This window comes from Fukomys damarensis, unplaced genomic scaffold (assembly GCF_012274545.1).
Source record: "Fukomys damarensis isolate Sample0158 unplaced genomic scaffold, DMR_v1.0_HiC HiC_scaffold_22, whole genome shotgun sequence".
Lineage (NCBI taxonomy): Eukaryota > Metazoa > Chordata > Mammalia > Rodentia > Bathyergidae > Fukomys > Fukomys damarensis.
The window spans coordinates 4,804,182-4,827,628 of NW_022900934.1; the positions used below are offsets into that span (position 1 = coordinate 4,804,182).

The following is a 23,447-nucleotide window of genomic DNA, read 5'->3' on the forward strand; positions in this document are numbered from 1 at the left end:
TTTTTTTTTTTTTTTTTTTTTGGTGGTAACGAGGATTGAACTTGGGTCCTTGTGCTTGCAAGGCAGGTGGCGAAACCACTGAGCTAAATCCCCGGCCCCCATTTTTTTCTTTTTTCAAACTGGTAAATTTCACACAGAGAAAGGCAAAAATCTTAAGTGTATTATCTGATAATACATTCATGTAAGCATTATCCACCAAGAAAGAAAAACACAGAAAATTCCAATAACCCTTGTTTTCCAAGTCTGTTTATAGCTATGAACACAACCACAATGGGTTCATTTTGCTTATGATTTGCACAGTGTATCTTTTCCCATTCTCTTATTTTCAACTCTTCCCCCGCCCCCTTTTTAATTGGCAGTACTGGAGAGTGGGCCCAGCACATTTGCACTGTGCTATATACCCAGATCTTTTTATTTGGAGACAGGCTCTCAGGAAGTCCCTAAGTTGCCCCAGCTGTGTTAGAACTTTGTGATCTTCCCACCTGAGCCTCCTGAGTAGCTGGGATTACAGGTGTTGGCCACTCAGCCCATCTTTGTTTTTATATATAAAATAATCTTTAACCACACAGTTGCATGCTGCTTTTTTGGTACAATCTGACAACCTCTGCCTTTGTGTGGACTTTTTAGTTCCTTTATATCTTATTTATTTACTGTACTTGGATTTAGGTCTATCATTTTGTTTTAAAGTTGTTCTATTTCTTTTTAAATTCCTGTTCTTTCTTTCCTTTTCTATTTTGCATTGATTATAGTTTAGTATTCAATTTAAAATTATTAGTGCTTCTATTGGCTTTTTAGTTAGATTCTCATCTTTTACATGGTTGTTCTTTTAAGTACAATATACATTTTTCTACAGTCTACTTAGAGTTGAAAACACTATCACTTCACCTTGGCAATAGTGTAATTCCTTTTTTTTTTTTTTTTTTTTGGAGACAGTGTCCGAAATTTACAGTGATTATCCTGTCTCAGCCTCCAGAGTGCTAAGATTACAGCATTGTGCCACCAAACCTGGCAAGTGTAATTCCTTTTATCCCATGTTCTTTATGCTACTGTTGTCAAATATCTTAAATCTCTATATAAGTTGTACAATCCAATGTTATAATTTTTGAATTAAATAATCAACTGTCTTTTAAAATTGATAAAAAAACAATTTTTTAACTTCTAAAATTACCATATTTTTAAAGAATTTTACTGGTATATTTTAGATATACATAACAGTCACATGCATCATAGGGAATTTGTACATATACATATCTTGATTTTTCTTTTTTCTCCAATCTCCTCCCTTCCTTTAATCCTAGGACTTCTGAATTTACCATTTCCTGTGCTTATTACTTCTTCCTATGAACCTAGACCTGAATGACCATCTGACATCATTTCTGTTTGTTCTGAAAAGCTTCCTGGGGCTGCTTTGCTGAATCCTCTTAGTTCTTGTTTTTTTATTTTGACTTCATATTTGAAAGGTATTTTTGGTAGACTGGCAGGATTCTTTCCTCCTGCTTTCAAAATATGAAACGTACCGTGCTTCTAACAGCAACTTCTGGTTGCCACTGTTTCTGTGGGAAGCCAGACGTCATCCATATGGTTTTCTTGTACATAATGCATCTGCTATCTCTAGTTGCTTTAGATTTTCTTTTTATCTTTGGTTTTCAGTAATTTGACTACAATATACCTATATGTAGTTTCTGTTGTACTTAGAGGTTTGCTCAACTTGGCTTTGTGAGTTGTCAGTCTCAACAAATTTGGGACGATTTCAGCCAGCCATTATTTCTTGAAAAAAATTTTTTTCCCTGTCCTTATCTCTTTATTCCTACCATGTCTCAAATTACATGTATGTCAGATTAGTTGAATTTGTCCCTAGTTTGAGACTCTGTCCGTACTTTCCTACCCCTTTTCCTGTGTTCTTCTGATTAATGTTTTCATCTTAGCTACTGTGGTTTTCAGTTTTAGTATTTCTATTTAATTCTTTATTAGTTTCCATTTTGTGTGAGATTTCCCATTTGTAGTTAATAGTTGATACCTTTTCTTTAAATCTTTGGACATATTTAAGATGTACTTTTAATTTTGTGTCTGCATACCTAACACCTGTGTTGTTTGGGGGTTTGCTGCAACTCACTGGCCCTCTTTTCCCGTTCATATGTACAAGGACTCTGACAGATGCACCAGACTTGGAAGTCTCTACTATCTGCTGTAAAAGGTGTTGCTACTGGCCAGTCATGTCGAGACTGGCTTCACAAATTGTTAGGGTGTGTCTATTTTGGTTTGCTATTGATCTCTACTCCTTCTGAGGTTTCAATGGAATCCCCAAGGTGTCTACTAATCCCCTCTAATGTGACAGGACTGGATTCAAAGTCCAAGCTTTAGCTCTGCTATTATGGGCAACAAGAGGTAATTCTGCTCAGTCTTGTCACCTTTCTACCTATTGGTTTCTACTGCATTTTGTAATGTCCTTCCTGTACAATCATAATTTGGGGTTAGTCAAAGATTTGAGAGGAATTTATAAACAGATTTTGGGGGCTTCCCTCCTTGCTATAAGGATCTTTTTGGGGATTTGTCTCCTCTTTTTCCAGCTGCACTAGCAGTCCCAAACTTTGTCTTCAAACATAACAGGCTAAAAAGATAGGCTTTCTGCTTGTGTCCTACCAAATCTGAGCCATGCTGACTAGGGCAGTGATGGTGAATCTTCTAGAGATTGAGTATCCAAACTGCAACTCAAAACTGACTTATTTATTACAAAGTGCCAACGCTGCAATTAAACCTGAACACTGAGGTTTTAGTTTTAAAAAACAACTGCTCTCTGATGCTTGGCTACTGGGGTTGGCTTGTGTGCCAACTGAGAGGGCTCTGCCTGTGCTGTGGCACGGTGGAGGAGGCTCACCACCACTGGACTAGGGAGTGTCAACTGGGGAAAAGTTGCAAAGACATGGAGACTGTGCCTAATGTTGGTCCCTTTTTCAGTTCTTGTCTGCATTTAGTTGTTCTACAGTACTTTTAAATAGTCATTTTTTAAAAAAGTTTCATCCTGAGTTTATATATTATATATAATTGCTGTCTGTGGGAGGGCCGGGCTGTTATAAGCCACATTTCTGCTACTGACATTGAAACTCTTTTTGGTATAAAGAAAGACAAAAGCATATAAAGAGACTCAAAAGATCCCAGCACATCTGTGCTTCGAATCTGGCCACAGATTGCAAACTTTCTGGCATGCAGTATAGAGTAAATAGTTTCAGCTTTTGGGCCACAAGACTTCTGCTCTAACTACTCGTCTCTGCTACTACAGAGTGAAATGAGGCACAAACAAAATAGAAACAAACAAGTATGGTTATGTTCCAATAAAACTTCGACTTACAAAAATAGGCAGCAAGTTGGATTTGGCCCGAGGGCCAGGTCTGTTGGCCCGAGCACCAGGTGATCCCAAGCCACTTTACTTATTTCTGATTTTAAATATGTGAACAATGTCCTACATGACTTCCGTGACAATAAATGGGTGTGTGCTTTCCTGGTATGCTGACCTCTGAAGAAACAGCCATAAGGAGAAACCATATTAAGATGCAGGGATGTAAATCCTTAGGGTCTGGATGCAGTGTCTGTGTGAATCTGGTTAAGGAGCTTTTTTTCTAGGTCATCACATGGAGACGGCAAGCATTTGAAATGTTTTGCTACAGTGATGGTGTACTGATGGTACATGGTCATGGTTCTCATGTATGTGTGAGCTGTGTCTGTCTTAACGGGGCTGTTGAAGCCTTTGTCAGTGAAGGATACTTGGCAGGAAAATGTGACAAAACAAACTCATTCAGGACTGCAAATAACATGAACAAAAAGGGACTCATAAAGACCTCCTTGAGAAAAGAAGTTTAAAATCATGAAAGTTGAAAAAACTTAGATTTATTTTTACATCCAGGAGCTAATTTTTGGATGAACACTGAATCACAGTTAATTGATAACTTGACAGTGATTCTTCTGATAAAACTACATGCTAGCACAGTATGACATCCTTCACTTCACATTGGACTCTCATAGTTCTACCATAAAAATGGCAGTTTCTACAAAAATACTTGAAGGTGCTGTCAATTTTCCCATGGCCTCTCTTTACCCTTTGATATATAAACTAATTATCTTCTGAGCACCTATATCAGCATTCTGATCAGTATGTCTCTCTATTAAACAAGATACTTATGGTCAAGGGCTTCATATCATATTAAAAATATTATCTAAAATCACTTTCATTGACTTAATAAAATCACTTTGCAACCTACTGGTTATCAGGAAGATAACCAATCTGTCAAACCTGTGTTACAACAGATGCGAGGGTCACGTGGGGAGGATATCAAAAAGGGTTCCCATTTTATAACATTTTTGGTTTCATTATGAATTTCCTAACTATAGGGAACAAATAATGGACATGTAAACCCCAGAAAGCTAGTATGAGGCATCCTCTACTCACATGGTCAAAGTAGGTATAGGCTCTATCTATGCCTAAGTAGGACAGCAACTGGTTGGCATGATCTACTGGCATCAACACCATGTGCCCGTGGCTCAGAGAGACAGAGGACTGTCCCTGCCCCAAGGAGCTCGGTCTAATGGAATGCAGATAAGTAAGGGAACAGGTGACAATTGCACAATGAGAGCAATCAAAGACTATTCAGGATACAGAGAATTTATTTCCTGATATATCCAACCAGTATCTGAACATGAGCTTTATGTCAGGCTCTGTGTTGGGGCTGGGAGTATAGTAGTGAATGAGTCACTGTGGTCCAATTCTTGAAGTTTACAGTCTAGGAAGACAGATACTCAATAAAGGTAAGAAGATGGAGAGCTAATTACAATTGGTAATGAGTGTCTTGAGGAAACTGAATAGAAGCAAAGATGGAGACCCTAGCTTAGGGACAGAGAGGTTGGGGAAAACTCTGAGAATGGAACATTCAATCTGAGACAAAAAGCTGATGAGGAACCTGTGAATGGAGGAAAGAAGAGGTCCAGTGAGAAGGACCAACTCACACAAAGACCTGATGGCAAAGCCTGTTGAGGACCTGCAAGGAGGATAGAGGGCTGGGACACAGTGGAAGGAGTGAGCATGGGCTGGGAGGGTCCTCAGGAGCGAAGTACAGGGGCCATGTGGCCTCTGCCATCTTCTTCAGAGTGTGGCCAGAGAAAAAGAGCAGTGGTCAATTACTGAAAGATACTGGTAGGAACACAACAGGGCTTAATTTATGTTTCCAAAAGACTCTAGGTCCTGTGAGAAATGATATATGAGTCAGGGCTGGCTACAGAGAAAGAAGGGAGAACAGTTAAAAGGCTACAGGAAAACCTGAGAGTGAAAGGTAGCTGAGAACAGTGCATTAGCAGTAGAGATGGAGAACTTAAGGTATCTCAGATACAGTGGTATCTTGGTTCATGAACTTAATTCATTCCACAATTCTGCAAAAGATGGCCACGTCCATGTTACTGCAGGAAAGAGATAGCCCAGTCATGTTTGTCACCTGACACAGAGTTCGCAAACAAAAGTGTTCGTGAACAGAGGCACCACTGTATATGTAGACAACAGACATATCAAGACCCGAAGACAACCTACAGATTTAGGTTTGAGCAACATGGGTATATGGCAACATGGCTACTCATCTGAACAACATAGGTGGTTAGGAAAGTCCCCCTTCAGGTGCTAATAGAAGTGGGCTCTGAAGGCCAAACAGTTTTCCACACAAAAGGTGGAAGGAAGGGTAAGAGACTGTAAGACTGTATGGCATGCTAGAGATCTAAAGCAGTTTGGTACTAGAGGACAGAATGGTGGGAAGAGGTGAAATAAGTCTGGCTGTAGGTGGCACATTCAGGGCCTTGAAGCCTCGCCCAGGAAAAATGGGCAGTCCTTGACCCAGAATGAGCTCAAAGATATGTCTTACATGATTGTCCCTGAATTGTAAACAATCTGCGATGAGCTATCAGGTGTTTAGCTTCCCTAATGCCTTGTAATTTGGGAACCCTGGACATGGGCTTCTGCCCAGCAACACTTGGCCAGGGCCCCTGCCCCTGGCCTGGCCTCAAGACCATTGTCTGTCCAGCACTGGGCTGTAGGATTGTGCTCAAGGTGGTGGGGAGGTTGGGTCACATCTCAGATCAATTAGAAGTAGGCAAAAAAGAGGCACCCAAACCAGCTGATTATAGAACTTCACAGACACCTGAAATCATGCCAGCAGAAAGGGAGGGGTATATACCCTTGGGTTATTTATCATGTTCCAGAAAAAGGGGTGTTATATATCACTGTGTACCCTAGGAAAGACTCTGATGAAAGCACAATAGCATCTATATTCCAGCATGATTCTTTATGATGAGGGCTTTGCTGCACCATCAAGTATCTGTAAAAGGTAACTGAACTTGGGATTTAGTGGAAGTGCACATACATTACTAGGAGGAAGAGTCTGGTGAGTTTGTAGCTAATAGGTCAGATCCCAGGGCTGTGGTACAGCTATATAGCAGGAGGACTCTGGTAACTAACACCTCTAAAAGACTGAAAAGTGATGGTTACCAAAAGGTCCAGCAGTCCTGAATGTTCCAATCTAGACACACAATATCAGCACAGAAGGAGTGGAGTTTGGAGGACCACAAGCAGATGTATCTCAGATGAGTAACTGGATGGGAGCATAACATCCAGCATTAAAAACAGAAGAAACCAAACAAAGCGAACTTAAGACATTAAATCTGTACAAATATAGAGTGTCTACATGTAGGACAACAGTAATGGCTTGTTTTGTTTTCCTCCATCTGTCTGTGAGGATTTTTGTCAGACTTTATACCATACACAATATCTATGTTGTCTTAGATAAGACCATGATGACAGTTTTTCCTGATGACTTCTGGTATACTTTCAAGAGCTTAAGATAGCACTGTGCATCCATCAGATGCTCTATTTTTATAGCACTATTTGAAAACAAAATTAAATGGCAGCTGAATAATGGGGTGGCCACCACAGGCACCTCGGCAGTGAAATGGGACTCAGGGCTGAGGTGATGAGGCAGGAAGCATGTTCCATTCCCAAACCCTTCTGATTTGGGTGGGCTGAAATAAATCCCATCTGGCCCATGCTGCTGCAGCCAACCCCACTGTGGATTAAGCTCCTCCTTAGGCAGATATCCACTGTGGTCAATTTTATCACCAGGCATTTAGTAAGTATCTACGCAAGGCACTATGTTAGCTCATCCGTTGCACTTAAATCTCCAACTTTATATACTGTAAAGTTCCCTCTTTAATTTTTAAAAGGCGTACAAATGAGTTGTGCTTAACTCTCCCTTTTTACCACTAATTCTTTTATATCTTTACTGGAGAAGTGAAGGCCTAAATTACACACTAATGCTCGAGTGGGATTTTATCAGGCCTGTTAGTCAGCATTTACTTTAAGACACTAAAAAGTATAAAAAAGCCCTCAGTGCCCATTATCACTTTCTCCATCAGTGGACTTTGCTGCTCTAATTGAAAAGAAAAAGGCTGGCCTACGCAAATGGGAATAAATGTGTCTCTGGCGTGTAGAAAAGACGTGAGTAACGTGAAATGACAGGGACACTGACAGTTCAGTTGGAGCTTTAATTTGGTTTGGGCCTCAGAAAAACACACAGTAAATTAAAGAGAGACTTACTCGTTCTTGTCCAGCTGTATCCCAGATTAGGAATTTATGTAGCTCATTTTGGTATTGGACAGTCTTGGTCATAAAAGATGCCCTATAAAGAGAGACCTGAATGATCAGAATACAGTTATTTAAAGCACGTTTCCAGCCCCAGTCGGGAAGATCACTTAGACTTAATCTCAAACTCCCAGCTCCATACCACACCGTAATTGTGTTCTTCTCTGGAGTATTTATGAGATGCTGAGATGCTGGCTGTACATTCTCTGTCAAAACAAAAAAGTGTTAGGCAAATCTGCCCAACAGAAACAAGGAAGAGTTCTTGGGCTTTTGATTGCTTAAGCTCCGTATCTGAAGAATTAAGAGAGAGAGCTTGGTAATTCAGACGTTAGTCTTCTTCATAAAACACCGGAGTTATTATTTTAACAGATGCTGAGTGAGGGCTGGGGATTTGGCTCAGTCCACCTGCCTCACAAGTGCACTTACTCGTTTGTCCAGCTGTATCCCAGATTAGGAATTTATGTAGCTCATTTTGGTATTGGACAGTCTTGGTCATAAAAGATGCCCTATAAAGAGAGACCTGAATGATCAGAATACAGTTATTTAAAGCACGTTTCCAGCCCCAGTCGGGAAGATCACTTAGACTTAATCTCAAACTCCCAGCTCCATACCACACCGTAATTGTGTTCTTCTCTGGAGTATTTATGAGATGCTGAGATGCTGGCTGTACATTCTCTGTCAAAACAAAAAAGTGTTAGGCAAATCTGCCCAACAGAAACAAGGAAGAGTTCTTGGGCTTTTGATTGCTTAAGCTCCGTATCTGAAGAATTAAGAGAGAGAGCTTGGTAATTCAGACGTTAGTCTTCTTCATAAAACACCGGAGTTATTATTTTAACAGATGCTGAGTGAGGGCTGGGGATTTGGCTCAGTCCACCTGCCTCACAAGTGCAAGGGCCCAAGTTCGATCCCTGGTACCAAAAAAAGATGTTATGAGAAAACTTTCTAAAGCTCAATGTATCTAGGAAATGTGTGCACTAGTTAAAAAAAAAAAAAATATATATCTAGGGTTTGTCCTCCAATTTCCAAACCACCTGCTCACATAAATGGCTGAACAGTGTCTCACTGAAGTTAATAAAGTTAAGATGCCTAGGAATAAGCAGGAAGACATCTGGTGAAGCAACAGCTGCCCCAAGGTGACCTGATGCATCCTCAGCACCTGGTCACCCCATGTAGTTTCATCAACAGAACAGGTGTTGTCCCCTGCCCCCATCCCTTTTCCCTTCTTCCCTGAATTCCCGTTTTCTTTTTGGTGGTGGTACTGGGTTCCCAGGGCCTTCACATGAGCTACACTCTAGCCCCTTTTTAAATTTTGGGACAATGTCTCATTAAATTGCCCAGGCTGGGCTTGAATTTATGATCTACCTGCCTCAACCTCCCAGAATATTGGGATTTTAGGCATGCACTACCATATCTGGCTTAAAATAGATTTCACAGCTGAGGTTCAATCCTGGGCTTCAGAGTCTCACCCAGCCCTTGAAGGAGGAAGGAGCCATGATTTGTGGGTCACCTAGCTCACTGAAGGCAGAGGTTCCTATTAATTTAGGGATCCCCTACTTTTTGGAGGATATTCAGTAAGACCTCAAAGCCTGTGTATTTTCTGTGGAGTCAGTGGCCCACAGGTGCCCAGATACTCTGGGGGTTTCTAAATACAGCTTGAAGAGGGCTACCCTGCTACTGGACCTGGCTCCCATACTATCTTCCGTCCCCCACCTCACCTAGACAGCAGTCTCCTGGGAAATCTTTTCTCTCCCCGTCTCTAGACAGCATCCCCATCCAGTTCAGTTCACAGAACCAACAGGTCTTTTTTTTTTTTTTTCTCCTTATTGGATAACAAGCTTTTTGGGGCCAGGGGCTCAGCTGTATTCTTGAACCATACCCCAATCGATTCAATCAAGACAATGAAGTCAACAGGCATTTTTAGACATGTTGGGAGTCTGAAATATTTTTGTTGAGATTCAAGTGAGAAATAATCTTCAACAAAATGCAAGTCTACTAGAATGATTTCTGGAAGAATCACCAAGCTTAGAAGGGTATCAGAATTCTTAGTTTTAAAAACTTTAACTCTGATATAACGAATTCCTAGAGATATTTATATAAACTTACAGTACAGAAACTAGCTTTCAAAAGAATGACAGTGATAGGGAAAGGAAAATGAATTAGGAGGCAAGATTGTATTTACTGGATAGGTGTTTTTTATTAGATATTTATTTCCTGAAAATTTGCCCTTGGTGTCCTTAGTGAAGTGACCTGTGCATAGAAGACACTCAATAAATGGTTGCTGTACCAAGAAACTGTTGGCAACTCCCTGTAATTAAATCCGGTTGTGCAAATATTCTCACACAGGAAAGATTCAAGAATTCAAAGAGCACTGTTTATTGCAAAGATCAAATTAGACGATGTATGTGGAAGTGCTCTATAATTGTAAAGCTCTGTATCTCTACATGGTATTATTATTATTATCATTAAGGGCAGCTCCAGGAAAGTTTGGACTTTGTAACTCTCTCATCACTTTGTAATCAGTGATGGCAGTGGAGTTGTACTGAAGTCTAGCAACAGGCATCCACAGAAGCCCTTTCACAGAATCGGTGCATTCAATGCATTGATCCTGTTTGCTCAAAGGACCAGAGAAGTACACTTCAAGCAGACCAAAAACTGACAAAGGTAGACACAATAATTAAAAGGAAATGTTTCATTGTAGAATTAGAACTCACTGAAGTCCAACCTACTTGCCAATCATTCGCCTCTAATAAAAGCAAACTTTTATCACTGAGTTATGAGACAGACAACAGGTAATCAAAATGACTAAAGGATTAGCTTCTATTTTGACCCTGGACCACCCTGGTCCACCCTTGTGGCCAAAGTTCTCTCTTTGGGTCTCTCTGTTGGCTTCTTGTCCTTCTGTCATTGGCATCACCTGCCCACACTACTAGCTCTACAGCAATTTTGTGTGCCTTGTCTCAGCTGCCTGGAAAAGCCCCGACAGCCTCTCCACATGCTTCCGTTACCTGGTGGTAGAGTGTACACTGGTACACAAAGCAAGAAGATTCTACACTGTGTCGGCTGGGCTGTCTCTTAAGAACCCTCCTACCCAAGCAGAACTTATGCCACAGTCTTATGCCTACGTTCCAGCTCCCTGCCACTCTGTTACCTTCTTCCCCAGGGCACCAGCTTGTTCCAACGTGCTCTTAAAAACAGATCACAAGTCTTCTGGCTTCCAACAGGATTTCCTGGTTGACACTCCCAACTTGATAAGGGCTGAATTTCTACTAACACCAGCATGATTCCCATTTTTAAGATGTCTTACCCTCTGTTCACACATCACTGCCATTCTGGTTCATGAACCCAGCACATCTGGCCTGGCCTACTGTAGTCATCAAACTGTTCTCTTCCTCCCAGCCTGAAATCCTTCCAATAGTCCCCATTTTCACTTCTCACTGATTGCTTCCCCACTGGCCTCTGGATACATGTCCTTGTTCTTTAGATCTCAGCTCAAATGTTAATGCTCACAGAAGTCTGGGACATGCACCCAAATCAGGCAGCTTCCTATCTGATTCCATTTCTTAACACATTTCCCACTAAAATGGCTTGATCAGTTCATTTAATTTTTAAAAAAATCTGCTCAATGTCTAACTCACCCATGAGAACTCTAAGCTTCATAAGGGATAAGGAATTTGCTGTAATAGGGATTCCTCATCTCTCCTCCTTGCTATCTTAAAACTCTAATCCACATTTGCTGTGGTGCCCATAAACTACTTACTCCAACAACTCCTGAAGCATAAAGTGAGTACCACCAATCAAGTGCAGGTAAAGAGTCAAGATTAGAGACTTTGTCTTTTTAACTGTAGCTCCGAGTGTGGTGTCTACAGCATGAGGGTAGTGGATCAAGTAGGGTAGGGTGTTCTGACTACATCCAGGATCCTACCTGGGTTCTCGACCCTCTTAGCTCCAACCCCTACCCTGGCCAACAGGCCACAAGTAAAATCTAGCCACTGTGTTCCCCCAGCACTCAGACCTCTGGAATTTTGAGAAGTCACTGCACTTTGTGTATGGGTTTATCTCTGCTGCTAACTGTGTACTGACTGAATCAGGAGCTGCTTCCCACCTCTGAGCTCAGGCAGCGAGGGTAAGATAATCACATCTCTCGCACCTCTGTGCCCCACAATGTCTCTTGAAAGCAACAGGCATCTCTGCTCCTTGAGCTATCACATCTATAAGAACCACTTCTTTCTTCAGAGCGTTTGACTTGGTTCTTATACGTAGCAGTAACACCCTGGACTCGGGCAGACTTGGGAAGGGGTGCTGCACGTTCTGCCTCTCAAGTGATCCACACTGAGCTCTGGGCCTGTCCCACTGAACTAGCAGGGAATCTCTGGCCGCAGCTCCAGTCTTGTCTTCTCTGTTGAGTTTTTCAATCTGACTGACTTTAGCTTAGCTACATAATGTAGATACTTTATCACACTTAACATCATGAAACAGGGCTTACTTCCATCTTAGCCACACAGTCACCTCAAGTTCAGAGTTCTGTGTTAGAACATTGTTTCCTTCTACAGAACAGAAACTAGTCTGCAACTATTCTTTGTCCTTTGTTACTTGCATCCAATTTCGCAGAAGAGCTGTCTGGTTCTTTACTTTATTTATTTTTTTTTCAGCTTTAATTGAGTGTATTGGTACATTTTAGGGATACAGTACAGTTACATTCATTGTTGGGATCTTGTACCTCTACATGACAAGTCTTGATTCTCATTTTTTCCCCTTACCCCTGCCCTCCCTTCAAACTTTATATTTAATCTACACTTGAACCTCAACCTCTGACATAAATTCATAAAGTGGGCCCTAATCTTTGGGCAGGATTACTACAATTTTTCCCTTCTACTGTCGCTCAAACTCCTTAATGTTCAAGTTAAATGATGTGAAGGGTATGATAACTTCAATATCTTGCTTTTTGAAAAACAGGCAGTGGCTCCCTGCCATTCACATGATACATTTTTATTTTCCAGCCTGCCATTTACTTGTCTGATAGCCTTATTTTTCACTACTAAACTGTCTCTCTTCAGTCTGGCTAGGCAGATCTTATTACCACTTTAATCTAAAATCCCTACTAGCATTATTTCCTAAAGCTTGAATGCCTTTCATATACTTCTTCATTTTTCATGACATTCCAAAAATATGACTTCCATGCATATCAAACAGTCATGATCTTTGGTCAGAGTACGTGTTCCTAATGAAAATACATGCTACAGGGTGTTTAAAGTTTTCTTTACACTAACTGCAGTTACTTGTTCAGCTCTCTTGGAATACAGATGTGCTATAACATCACATTCAAGAACCTCTCTACTTCTGAGGCTTTTTCCTGGAATGGCACATATGATACTGTCATCCTTGTAATGGTAAATAGTACCTTTGGGAGGTGAATAATTCAGTACTCTTAAAAAGTAACAAAAGACCATAACTTATAAATACTTTAAATCTTGCCTGTCCAGCAAGCATAAGGTCCTACATCCTGGTACCAAAAAAAGAAAACATAAAACAAACCACTTTAAATCTCAAACAATACCTGGATGTCTAGCTTATATATACTGAATAGAAACATTATATACCATCAAGACTGAAACATAAAAAGACCAGGCAGACATGGACATAGTGGCCTACACTTGTAATCCTAGCCCCAGGGAGGCTGAGGTAGGAGGAGGGCTGTTTGAGCTTGAGGCCAGCCTGGGATATATAGTGAGTTCAAGGCTAGCCTGAACTACACAGTGAGACCCAGTCTAAAAAAAAAATAATAATAATAAAAAAGAATCATAAAAAGACCAGATTCAAAAGGATGCAGTGGTGCACATCTGTATTCCCAGCACTCTGCGAGGCTGAAGAATAAAGATCTCAAGTTCTAGCCAAGCCTGGGCAACTCATCAATACGGCAAGACCCTGTCTCAAAAATTAAGATTGGGGGATGTAGCTCAGTGTGAAGACCTTGGGTTCAATATCCAGAACCACAAAATGGAGAAAAAACAGAAACAGAAACCAAACAAAAAACGCAAAACAAAGCTGGATGTGGTGGTGCATGCCTATAATGCCAGCACTCAGGAGGCTGAGGCAAGTGGATTGCTGTGCGTTTGAGACCACCTGGGCTACATAGTTAAGTTCCAGGTGAGTCTCAACTACACAGTGAGACCCTGTCTCAAAAACAAACAAAGAAACAACAAAAAAATGCAAAACACATGTGAAATCTAGTAGTTCCTCTAACACACCAAGAGGCCTTTAGGAAGTTTTCAAAAGGCGCAGGGGAACTTGACAGGTGCGCAGGGACGGTTAGCTCTATGCAAGGGAATATGTGTGGTAGAGTGGCTTACCGTGGTTTAGTCACTTGCAATTCACCCCAGTTACTGTAATGCTTTCTTTAAACTACGCCATCTCTTAGACTAGTCATACCTAAGGAATATCTTGCTACTCTGCATAGTGCTTTCTTCTCAGCAGCCACTACCCACTGAAACCTATAGTTTCAGTCATCCCAAGCAATTCATTTATTACTGTCTACACTTGGTCACATGTTTTGAAAACTTCTGGGAAAATACTTAAAATCAAGGAAAATTTAAGCACAAAATATAAGTATACAACAGAGTTTAGTTTCCATTTTCCTAAGTCAGTCAAGAATAACTTACAAACATAATCCCTTCACATGATAAACAGTAACAATGAAAAAACTAGCTGCCCTGACTAGGTGTTCACTGTTGCTGGGTGCTCTTACGGACGTGTGATCCCATTTAATCTTACTGTGAACCCCTGGGCTATGGTGATTCTTTATCTCCACTGAATGGAGGAGATATTCAGGAGAGCGGCAGTGAGTGGAGCAGCCAGGAACCCAGCCTGTGCTCCCATCAACAGCACCATGCAGCTGTCCTGCCCTGGAGCTCTGTTCACTCATTCAAACAGCTGCCCTTCCACTGTACGGCAGGAAGAATGAGAAGATAAGATGAACAAGACCCACTGCTTCTGAGAGGCCCACACTGTGGGGACTGGTCAGATACACAGATAATGACAAGGCAAATATTCTATAAGACAGTGAAAAAAGATGTCGGAGCAGAGAGGTAAAGCCAAGAGTGAATGGGAAGGAGAATGGCGATGCCAAGTGTGGCAGGCTGAACAAGGCTCCCCCCTACCCGGCCCATAGCCCCAATCTGTCAAGAGGAAATCTCATATTGCACAAAGCACGTGTCAGGCCGGAGTAAATTAAGAATCTAGTGATGAAGAGGAAGACCTTGGATTATCTAGGTGTGATGGATATAAACACAAGGGTCTTTACAAAAGGAAACAGGAGGAGTTGGAGTCAGAGAAGATGACGTGGAGAAAGAAAGAAGTGAGGGGCCATGACGATGGAGGAAGGGGTCACAAATCAAGGCAACCACTAGAAGCTGAAAAGCCAAGGAAACAAATTCTCCCCTTAAAGCCTCTGGAAGGAGTTGGCTCTAGCAACACTTTGATTTTAAGACAGTGAAAATGATTTTGGAGGTCTGATCCCCTGAGCTGCAACATAGATTTGTGTTCTATTAAGGTGCTTATGTTTGCTGTAATTGGTTATAGTAGCAAGAGGAAATGAATACACCAAGGTAAGACTTTGGATAAGAGGTGAATTTTGAGCTGAACTCAAAAGTTAAGGAATTTGACTCATTTGACAGTGCAAGAACTGAAGGGAATCATGCTCCACAACTGAATACCAGGAACAGAAGCAGAGAATTGTGAAGTCTCAAGAAATAGTCTGATTGCTACGCAGGGCTAGACCTGGTGTGGTGGGGCAGAGAGGTGACTACTGTTTGAAGACCACAGAAAAAGCTGCAGCCAGGCAGGGAAGAGTTGACAAAGGCTGACAACAAATGACTCCTCAGTGTGAGACCCCATTTCCTAAAGACAGCATCTCCTGAGGCCAGTGCACCAAGACTGCCATTTTTGGCGGATCTGTAACTTGTCTGTAGTAGTGCTATGTATTTTAACAAATCACTTTCCTCTTTTAAAGTTGAGCCTTGTCTAAGCCTAATATTGGTAAAATTAAAAACCTACAGGTTTCATAGACTAGCTTTAGTTTTCTCAACAGATAATGAAATACTTATAAATTAAAGTTTATCTGTATACCATCTAAAATCATCCCACATGTGGTATTTCAGAAAAGATAGAAAAAAGTGAAGGAAGTCACTTAGAAGGAATGATCCTATCTAATTAGAAGGTTAATTACACATGGATGAGCGAGATCTATTCAACTACTACTTTTAAGGACCTTAAAAGGCAGAAGCAGAGATGTATATGTAGGTTAAAAAACCAGAAACTTGGGAACACCAAACATTTTTAAAGTAACAGACAAGCCGGAGGGAGCTGAACTAAAAAGGCAGCAAGAAAGGGAAGCAAGTTAAATTGCGCCAGGAAATGATGCTGGACAACGATGGAGTAGGCTTCATAGGAATGGGCAAAATTTCTGGACCGACTGATTACACAAAAGTCACAGGGTACTAACTGAGGCGACGAAAGGGAGAACTCTGAGCAAGTTGGAGTCAGGTTTCTGGGAGTTCAGGTAACTGTCATTTCCAAATTGTGACTGTAACTTAACTTTTGGAAGAGGGAGTACACTATGCTTCAAGACCCCACCTGTACAAAATGGGTATATATGAAATGTCTCCCGCCTGACCGACCCTCCCAGCCAGCCAGCTCCTCTCCTTGGAAACTTGATCTTACCAGTTTCTTTCAGAAATACTTCACAATCACATGTAGTTTCTCCTCTATCCTTTTCTTTTTCTTTTTTTTAAAAAAATTTTTATTTTTTGGTACCGGGGATTGAACTTGGGTCCTTGTGTATCCTTTTCTTTTTAAACATAGAAGGAAATGTTTCAACTTTTTTTTTTGCACACTAGACAACAATGGATATAAACATAAAGTTTTCCCAAGCTGTTTTTTTCCCTTTATTGTATTACACTGGGTGATTGTACTGTACTGTATACAATCAGACCCCTACTAATCAACGTTGCTGCCAGTATCAGCCTCGCACAATTATGAATGAATGTGGAGTTTATAGGTGTTTGTCGGTATACTACAGACCCAAAACTGCTGAGCCAGATATTGCAAAATAGCACAATGGATAAGAATGCAGAGCACTAAGCCAGACTATCTAGCTTTACTCGTCTTGCCACCAAGTGGGTGACGACCATTAGGCAAGTCAGTTAACTCTCTTTACCTTATTTTCCCATCTGAAAACACGAGGGATAACTTCATGAATGTCTTCCAAAGTTTTGGTTTCCTGGGAGGCACTACTGGGAGGTGCTGACCATCTTCAGGAGGCGAGGTCTTGGGGAGTCACCTGGGTCACTGCGGATGTATCTCAAGGTTACTGTGGGACCCTTTTTTGTATTGTATTTTGTATTTTCTTTTGATTGCTGGCCATGAAGTAACAGTTCTGTTGCCTGATGTGTTTCAAATGTGCTGCGTCGCCTCACCAGGTTCAGGTGATCAGGGACTGGGAGCTCCAACACTGTGGGCCGAACAAACCTTTTCTTTTTCTAAGTCACTTATTTCAGGCAACGTCTCAGTGACCTAGGCTGATTAATACAATGGGACTTCACACGATTATGTATTTGTACTGAGGTGTAACTGAAGTATAATAAAATGCAGAGTAGTGTAGGTTTTTATCCCAGTGAGTTTTGAAATTTCATTCTCATGTAACCATGACCCAAAGTAAGATAAATAGTATTTCTATAAGCCTAGAAAGTTCCATCCCATTTCCAGTTCATTCTTGTCCTTGTCCCAGGCAAACCACTGAGTCTATAAAAAATATAAATGCTAGAAATTAAAGAAAGCATAACCAACATAAAATTATGTGTGTGTGTGTCTATTTCTATTTTGTGGTGCTGGATTGAATGCATGGCCTTGGGTATACTAGGCAAGGGCTCTACCATTGTGCTAAAGCCTAATTAACTGTATGGAAGGCTTTAAGTTTCCCATTTGTATTGCTTCTCTGCTCCCCTTCTTTTAGATAAATAACATTTTTTATAATCTAATCTCCTGTATTGCATTTTTAGCTAGACTTCCTTGTGATTTTCAATAGTTTCTCTAAGGATTATATTATACAACATTAAATTTCAGTTTACATCCAAATAATATACTACTTTATAAACAACATAAGAATCTGGCCATATCATTTCATGTAGTCCCTTCCCAACTATTATACTCTTGTTATCTATTTCTAATTCTTGGCTGGTAGGTTTTCTTTTTTTCCTTTAGGGTACCTGGGATTGAACTCAGGCCCTTGTGCTTGTGAGGCAGGTGGTGGAACCACTGAACTAAATCCCCAGTCCTGGTTTTCTTTTTTTAATATTATGTTAATGCTATTTCATTGTTTTTGGTCTCCATTATTTCTGCTAGGAAGTCAGTGATAATTGCCATCACAGTTCTCCTATATATAACCTGCTTTTTAAAAAATACCTCTGGGTCAAGGTTTTGAGCAAGTCTCTTAACTAGCTGGTTCTATCACTATACTCTGATGGCTTGGCTGTGGTCATTTTATGTGCAGCAGAGACAGTGATTCTTGCAGAGAGGCTGTTCTGAGATCACCTGCCCCAGAGCTTCCCTGTTTGACAGCCAGAGTGTTTCTATCTATGGAAGATTCTATCCTGTATTTCATTTTACAGGGGAAGGTTACCAGGGATCGAAGTCAGGACCTTGCACTTGCAAGGCAGGCTCAGTGCCACTGAGCTAGATCCCTGGCCCTATTCCTCTGTTTCAGTAGAGGAAGAGAGCAGCTCTGGTCTCTTCTGAATGGCCTGTTGCTTTAAGAAGTTTAGTTCATTAGATTTCTTTGGGCTTTAAGAAATTTATTTTGCTTATTTTAGTAATTTGGACATGAATTAGTCTTTGTGACTTTTATCTGTCTGGAAAGCCTACAAGATTTTTATTTTAAAAAACTGAAGTACTACACTTAATGTAATAAGCACATTATTATTACTACTTACATTTTGTTGGGGTTTGCCAAGTTGCCTTTCACAGTGATTGTCCCCACACTCAAGGATAGACTTGCTAACTGCTCTCTTACTGACAAGGTAGGGCCAGGTTCCTGAGTGAAGAGTGGTAAGAACAGTGGTAGATGGGTGGAGACCCAGGGGTGTCTATGTTGAAACAAGGGTCACCGGAGTCACTGGAGAAACTGGCTCTCAGAGCTGCGAGAGAACACAAAATCACGAAGGAAGGCACACAGCTGTGTAAGAAATTCTCACTGTTTTAATATTTTAGGGGTGGATACTGAGGCTGAAAACACAAGGAAGATTTACTCTGAGAAGTATAAAGGAGAATCAGAACTGTTTAAAAAATAACATCAAGGGCCAGGGATTTAGATCAGCGGTTCGGTGGCCTGCCTTGCAAGCACAAGGACCCCAGTTCAATCCTCGGTACCAAAAAAGAAAAAATAACATCAGATGCTTCTGGAGAGAACAAATACACTAAAAAACAAGCTACAGATTACAGTTGATCATTCCTAGGCTGATGTTAAACTCCATGTAATGGCTGCAGTGGAATGATGGGAGCAAAAGATAACTAAGAATTAAGTCAGAAGAGACTGTTAAACAGAGATAACAAATGTATACAATCAGTTATTATGGGCTGTGGACACAGTTGTGATCATTTCAGATTAAGGCTCTTCTCACATTGGGGTGCTGGAGACAAGACAAATAAGTAAAGAGATGAATGGTTACAGACTCTAACAGTTTCCATGAAGATAAAATACTGCATATGATAGTGACTCAACACAGTCCGAGATAGGATGGTAGGAAAACCTCTTAGATGAATTCTCAAAAGTGAGAAGACCCAACCATGCCACTGTTTGGAAGGAAGAGAACATTTCAAAAGGAGGAAAGAGTAAATGCAAAGGGCATGATAAGAGAGACAGCATCAGATGTCTAGAAAGAAGGGGACGTGGCCAAGATGTAGAAAAAGATTTTTAAAAAAATCATTCTAAAGACAAATCATCATCAGCACTGGCTGGAAGATGGTTCAGAGCTGCCACTGTAGTTGGAAATTGAAAGCACATGCCTTGTTTGTTTGTTTGTTTTTGTACGAGGGATCGAACTCAGGTCCTTGCACTTGCAAGGCAGGCCACCGAACCACTGAGCTAAATCCCTGGCCCTTAAAGCACATGCCTTGTTTGTTTGTTTTTGTACGAGGGATCGAACTCAGGTCCTTGCACTTGCAAGGCAGGCCACCGAACCACTGAGCTAAATCCCTGGCCCTTAAAGCACATGCCTTGGAAAGGAAGGAGTATAGAGGAGGGAACTACAAACCTACACACAGACTCCTCTCAAATGCACAGCTAACTCCTAAACGGTGCATGCAGCTGAGGAGAGTCCAAGGAGCCCAGCAATATCTGGGAGGCTGAAAAGAAGCTAAGGAGACATCAACTGCTGCTAACTACAATGGAGAAGAGTTGAGAATTTGGATTGTGTAAAACGCCCAGTTTACTGAACACACTGAATGAAATTCAGGTAGGCCCTACCTCAGAAGGACAGTGTCACAGGAAGAAGGAGTTGCAGTAAGGGAAAAGGCAACACTGTAACATAATCATCTAACAAATGTAAAACCAAGCTTCCAGCAGTTTGAGACAATTAGCCCAGAATTTAACTTTCTGCTAAACCAAGACAGCATTTGTCAGCAGAAGAGAATTTAAAATCTCTAACCAGTCTCCTGTAGTGTTTAGTATACAGAAAAAAACCCCCACAAAACTTATGTATGTAAAGAAAATGTGACCCAAAAACAAGAGAAAAAATAGTACATAGTAATAGATCCTGTGATGATCCAAACTTTGAAATTAGTGGGAAGTTAAAAAAAAAAAATAGCTATTATAAATATAACCAAGACCTAAAGAAAAACTCACTTGGAATAAGCAATGGGGACCATAAGCACATAATAAAAAAAAAGGCAGGGCTGGAGATTTAGCTCAGTGTCACCATGCCTGGCTCACAAGTGCAAGGTCCTGAGTTTTATCCCCTGTACAAAAAAAAAAAAAAAAAAAAAAAAAAAGAGAGAGAGAGATGGAAATGAAAATTCTAGAATTAAGGGCAGGCAGCATTTAAAAAAAAACCAAGAACATAGATATGCTGATTAGCTATACTAGATTAGCTATACTAGAAGAATCAGCCTTGAACTATAAAACCAATTAATTAAAATTATATGATCCTAAAAAGAGCGAAGAAACAATGAGATTGGGGAAAAACAAATCCAGAGCTTCAGTGGCCCATTTAGCTGCTAAATACATACATATATATATATATATATATATTCCCATTAAGTGGAGCAAAAGAATGGGGTAGAAAAAAATACAGAGAATGAAAACACACATTATATATATAAGTATTACAGATGAAGACAGGTCATTCAGCAAAAACAAGGGAGGCTATGGTCAGGAATTGCTGCCTGCCTTGCAAGTGCAAGGTTTGAAGTTTGATCCCTGGTATAAACACAAACAAAACCAAGGGAGGCTAGGCTGGAATAAAATGTTTAAAGTGCTGAAAAACACACAAATTCACCCTACATCCAGCAAAGATATCCTTTCCAAATGAGGATGGGCAGTTGTATTGGGGTGCAGAAAAGATGGAGGTCTCCACAGGAGCTAGAGTTCCTATAATTTGTTGGAAGAAAGACCAAAAGGTGTTGGTGATGGTTGGGTTAGCTTGAAGATGATGAAGATATGGTACTTACATGGTGGGCAGACATCATTAATTGACTGCCAAGGACAATTATGAAAACAGAATGTATAATATGAAAGTACAATGTGGACCTAAATACTGAGGAGGTACTCCATCACTTAATTTATAATAAGAATTAATATAAGATTAATTCCAGTGGGATGGTGGATACATGGTGCATACCAGTGTTATCAAACAGCAAAATTCATATAGCATTAAAATTGTACTTCAAGAGCTACAATGTCCAAATGGATAAAGAAATATGGTATATATCAATGGAATTTTCCCTAGCCATAAATAATTGGAGTCATCTGTAAGAAAATGGATGGATTTTGAGACCATAATGTTAAATGAAATAAGTCAAAGTTAAATATCACATCTCTCATCTGACACACTTAATTATAAATAAATTTTAAAAATAAAACAATTGCAGACTTTGTGGAGCAGAGGGAAGAGGTAAGGGAAAGGAGGGAGAGAAAGGAGGAAAGGAAAAAGGGATAAAAAATGATTAAGATAGATATATATGACACATGCAAATTTCATGTAATGCAAAAATACACCATAACTAAAAGAACTAAGACACCCAAAGAAAATATGAAGCTTTCCAGGTACCACAACAATTAGTTTTAGCAGATCTCAAACTTGTTTTAAATCTTCCACCTTTTATTCATATTAATGTCTTGATTAAATATCACATTGCAAAATACTCATTAGGTAAAAAGTTGTGGAGCTGGTAAACATTACCTGCACATTTCTAAGAATATATTTAGTATATTCTTAGGTAGCACAATTTTTCTACCTCTTTCTTGTTAAGACACTGTTGTTTATTTTTGTTTTATTTTCTAGGACCAGGAATTGAACTCAGAACCTTGTGCTCTGCTGAGCTACAACCCCATCCCTAAGGCTCTGTTATTTAAACATAAAACCCAGTGCTTCAAATAGAATTCAGGTTTACAAAATGAAGCATGATAAAAACTATCAGACAGCAGTGGAAACCTGTACTTCTGAAATGTAAAAATCTCAAGAAAAAACATAAATGGCATGCTTTATCCATCCCCTTTAGTCAAAAGCTGCAGTTGTAGTTGTTTAAAGTAGCAGATAAAATGAAAACTGTCACAGATTCTGTTAATTCTGGAAGCAGTGTGGGTTCTGACTACTTGTATAGTTATCAAAAACATGATCATGATTATTTTGATGCCTGTTATTTATAATAAAATGTTGGTAGTGCTTGACAAATTTGTTAAAAGATGTTCCTGTGTATGTGACAGATACGCTACATATTAGTTTACAGTCCTTAATTAACTATGCCTTTAAGTTTAAGTGAAGTCAATGTAAAGGAAACAGGTATATTCATATACTTACATCTATGACTGGGAAATTAAAGTTAGTCTTAAAATATAAGTAAAATACAAGATGTGTCTTGGGGATGGGGAAGAGGGAGGTGAGGATGCCATACAGACAATATTAGATAAACAAATATAAGGAATTTTATAACCAGTAGCTTTGAATACACAAAATGCTAAAAGTTCTTTAGATTAAAGGTAAATGACATCAGATAAAAACACAGTTTTATGGGAGTAAACAGCAATGAAAATAGTAATATGTATGTAGAATAGTTATTCTTCTTCTTCCTCTTTTCCTGCTCTGAATAATTATTTAGTATAAAAGTCAATGTTGGGCTAAGCAGGTAGTTGTCCATGGCGCTTGCGTGTGTGTGGTGAACAGAACTAAAGTGGCCCACAGTGGGTATCAAGGTCTGACCAAAGAGCACTGGTATAGGCAGGGTCGTGTGTTAATAATGTGGGCTGTTGGAACCTCTCCACGAAGATAGGATCAGTAACACAATTTTATGATTTTCTACAGCAAATGGTGTTACAGATAATATTTTTTTTAAACATCCGAAACACTGTCATCCAGGTGAAGTGGAACACACCTGTAACCCCAGCTATTTGGGAGGCTGACACAGGATTCACAAGTTCAAGGCCATCCCGGGCAACACCTTGTCTCAAAATAAAAAGGGCAAAGTGTGTTGCTCAGTGCTCTCTGGGTTCAATCCTGAGTTCAAACCAAATTCTAAT

The 23,447-nt window shown here is 40.1% G+C and overlaps 1 protein-coding gene across 1 annotated transcript in view; it reads right to left on the minus strand.

The window, feature by feature from the left end:
• The window catches only part of Rab22a (RAB22A, member RAS oncogene family), a 51,835-nt gene that overhangs the window by 12,586 nt on the left and 15,802 nt on the right, over positions 1–23,447 (minus strand). The window contains exon 3 of the mRNA XM_033766973.1: positions 7,622–7,703. Within this exon, the coding sequence (XP_033622864.1) occupies positions 7,622–7,703 (82 nt within the window). The remainder of the gene's footprint in view (positions 1–7,621; positions 7,704–23,447) is intronic.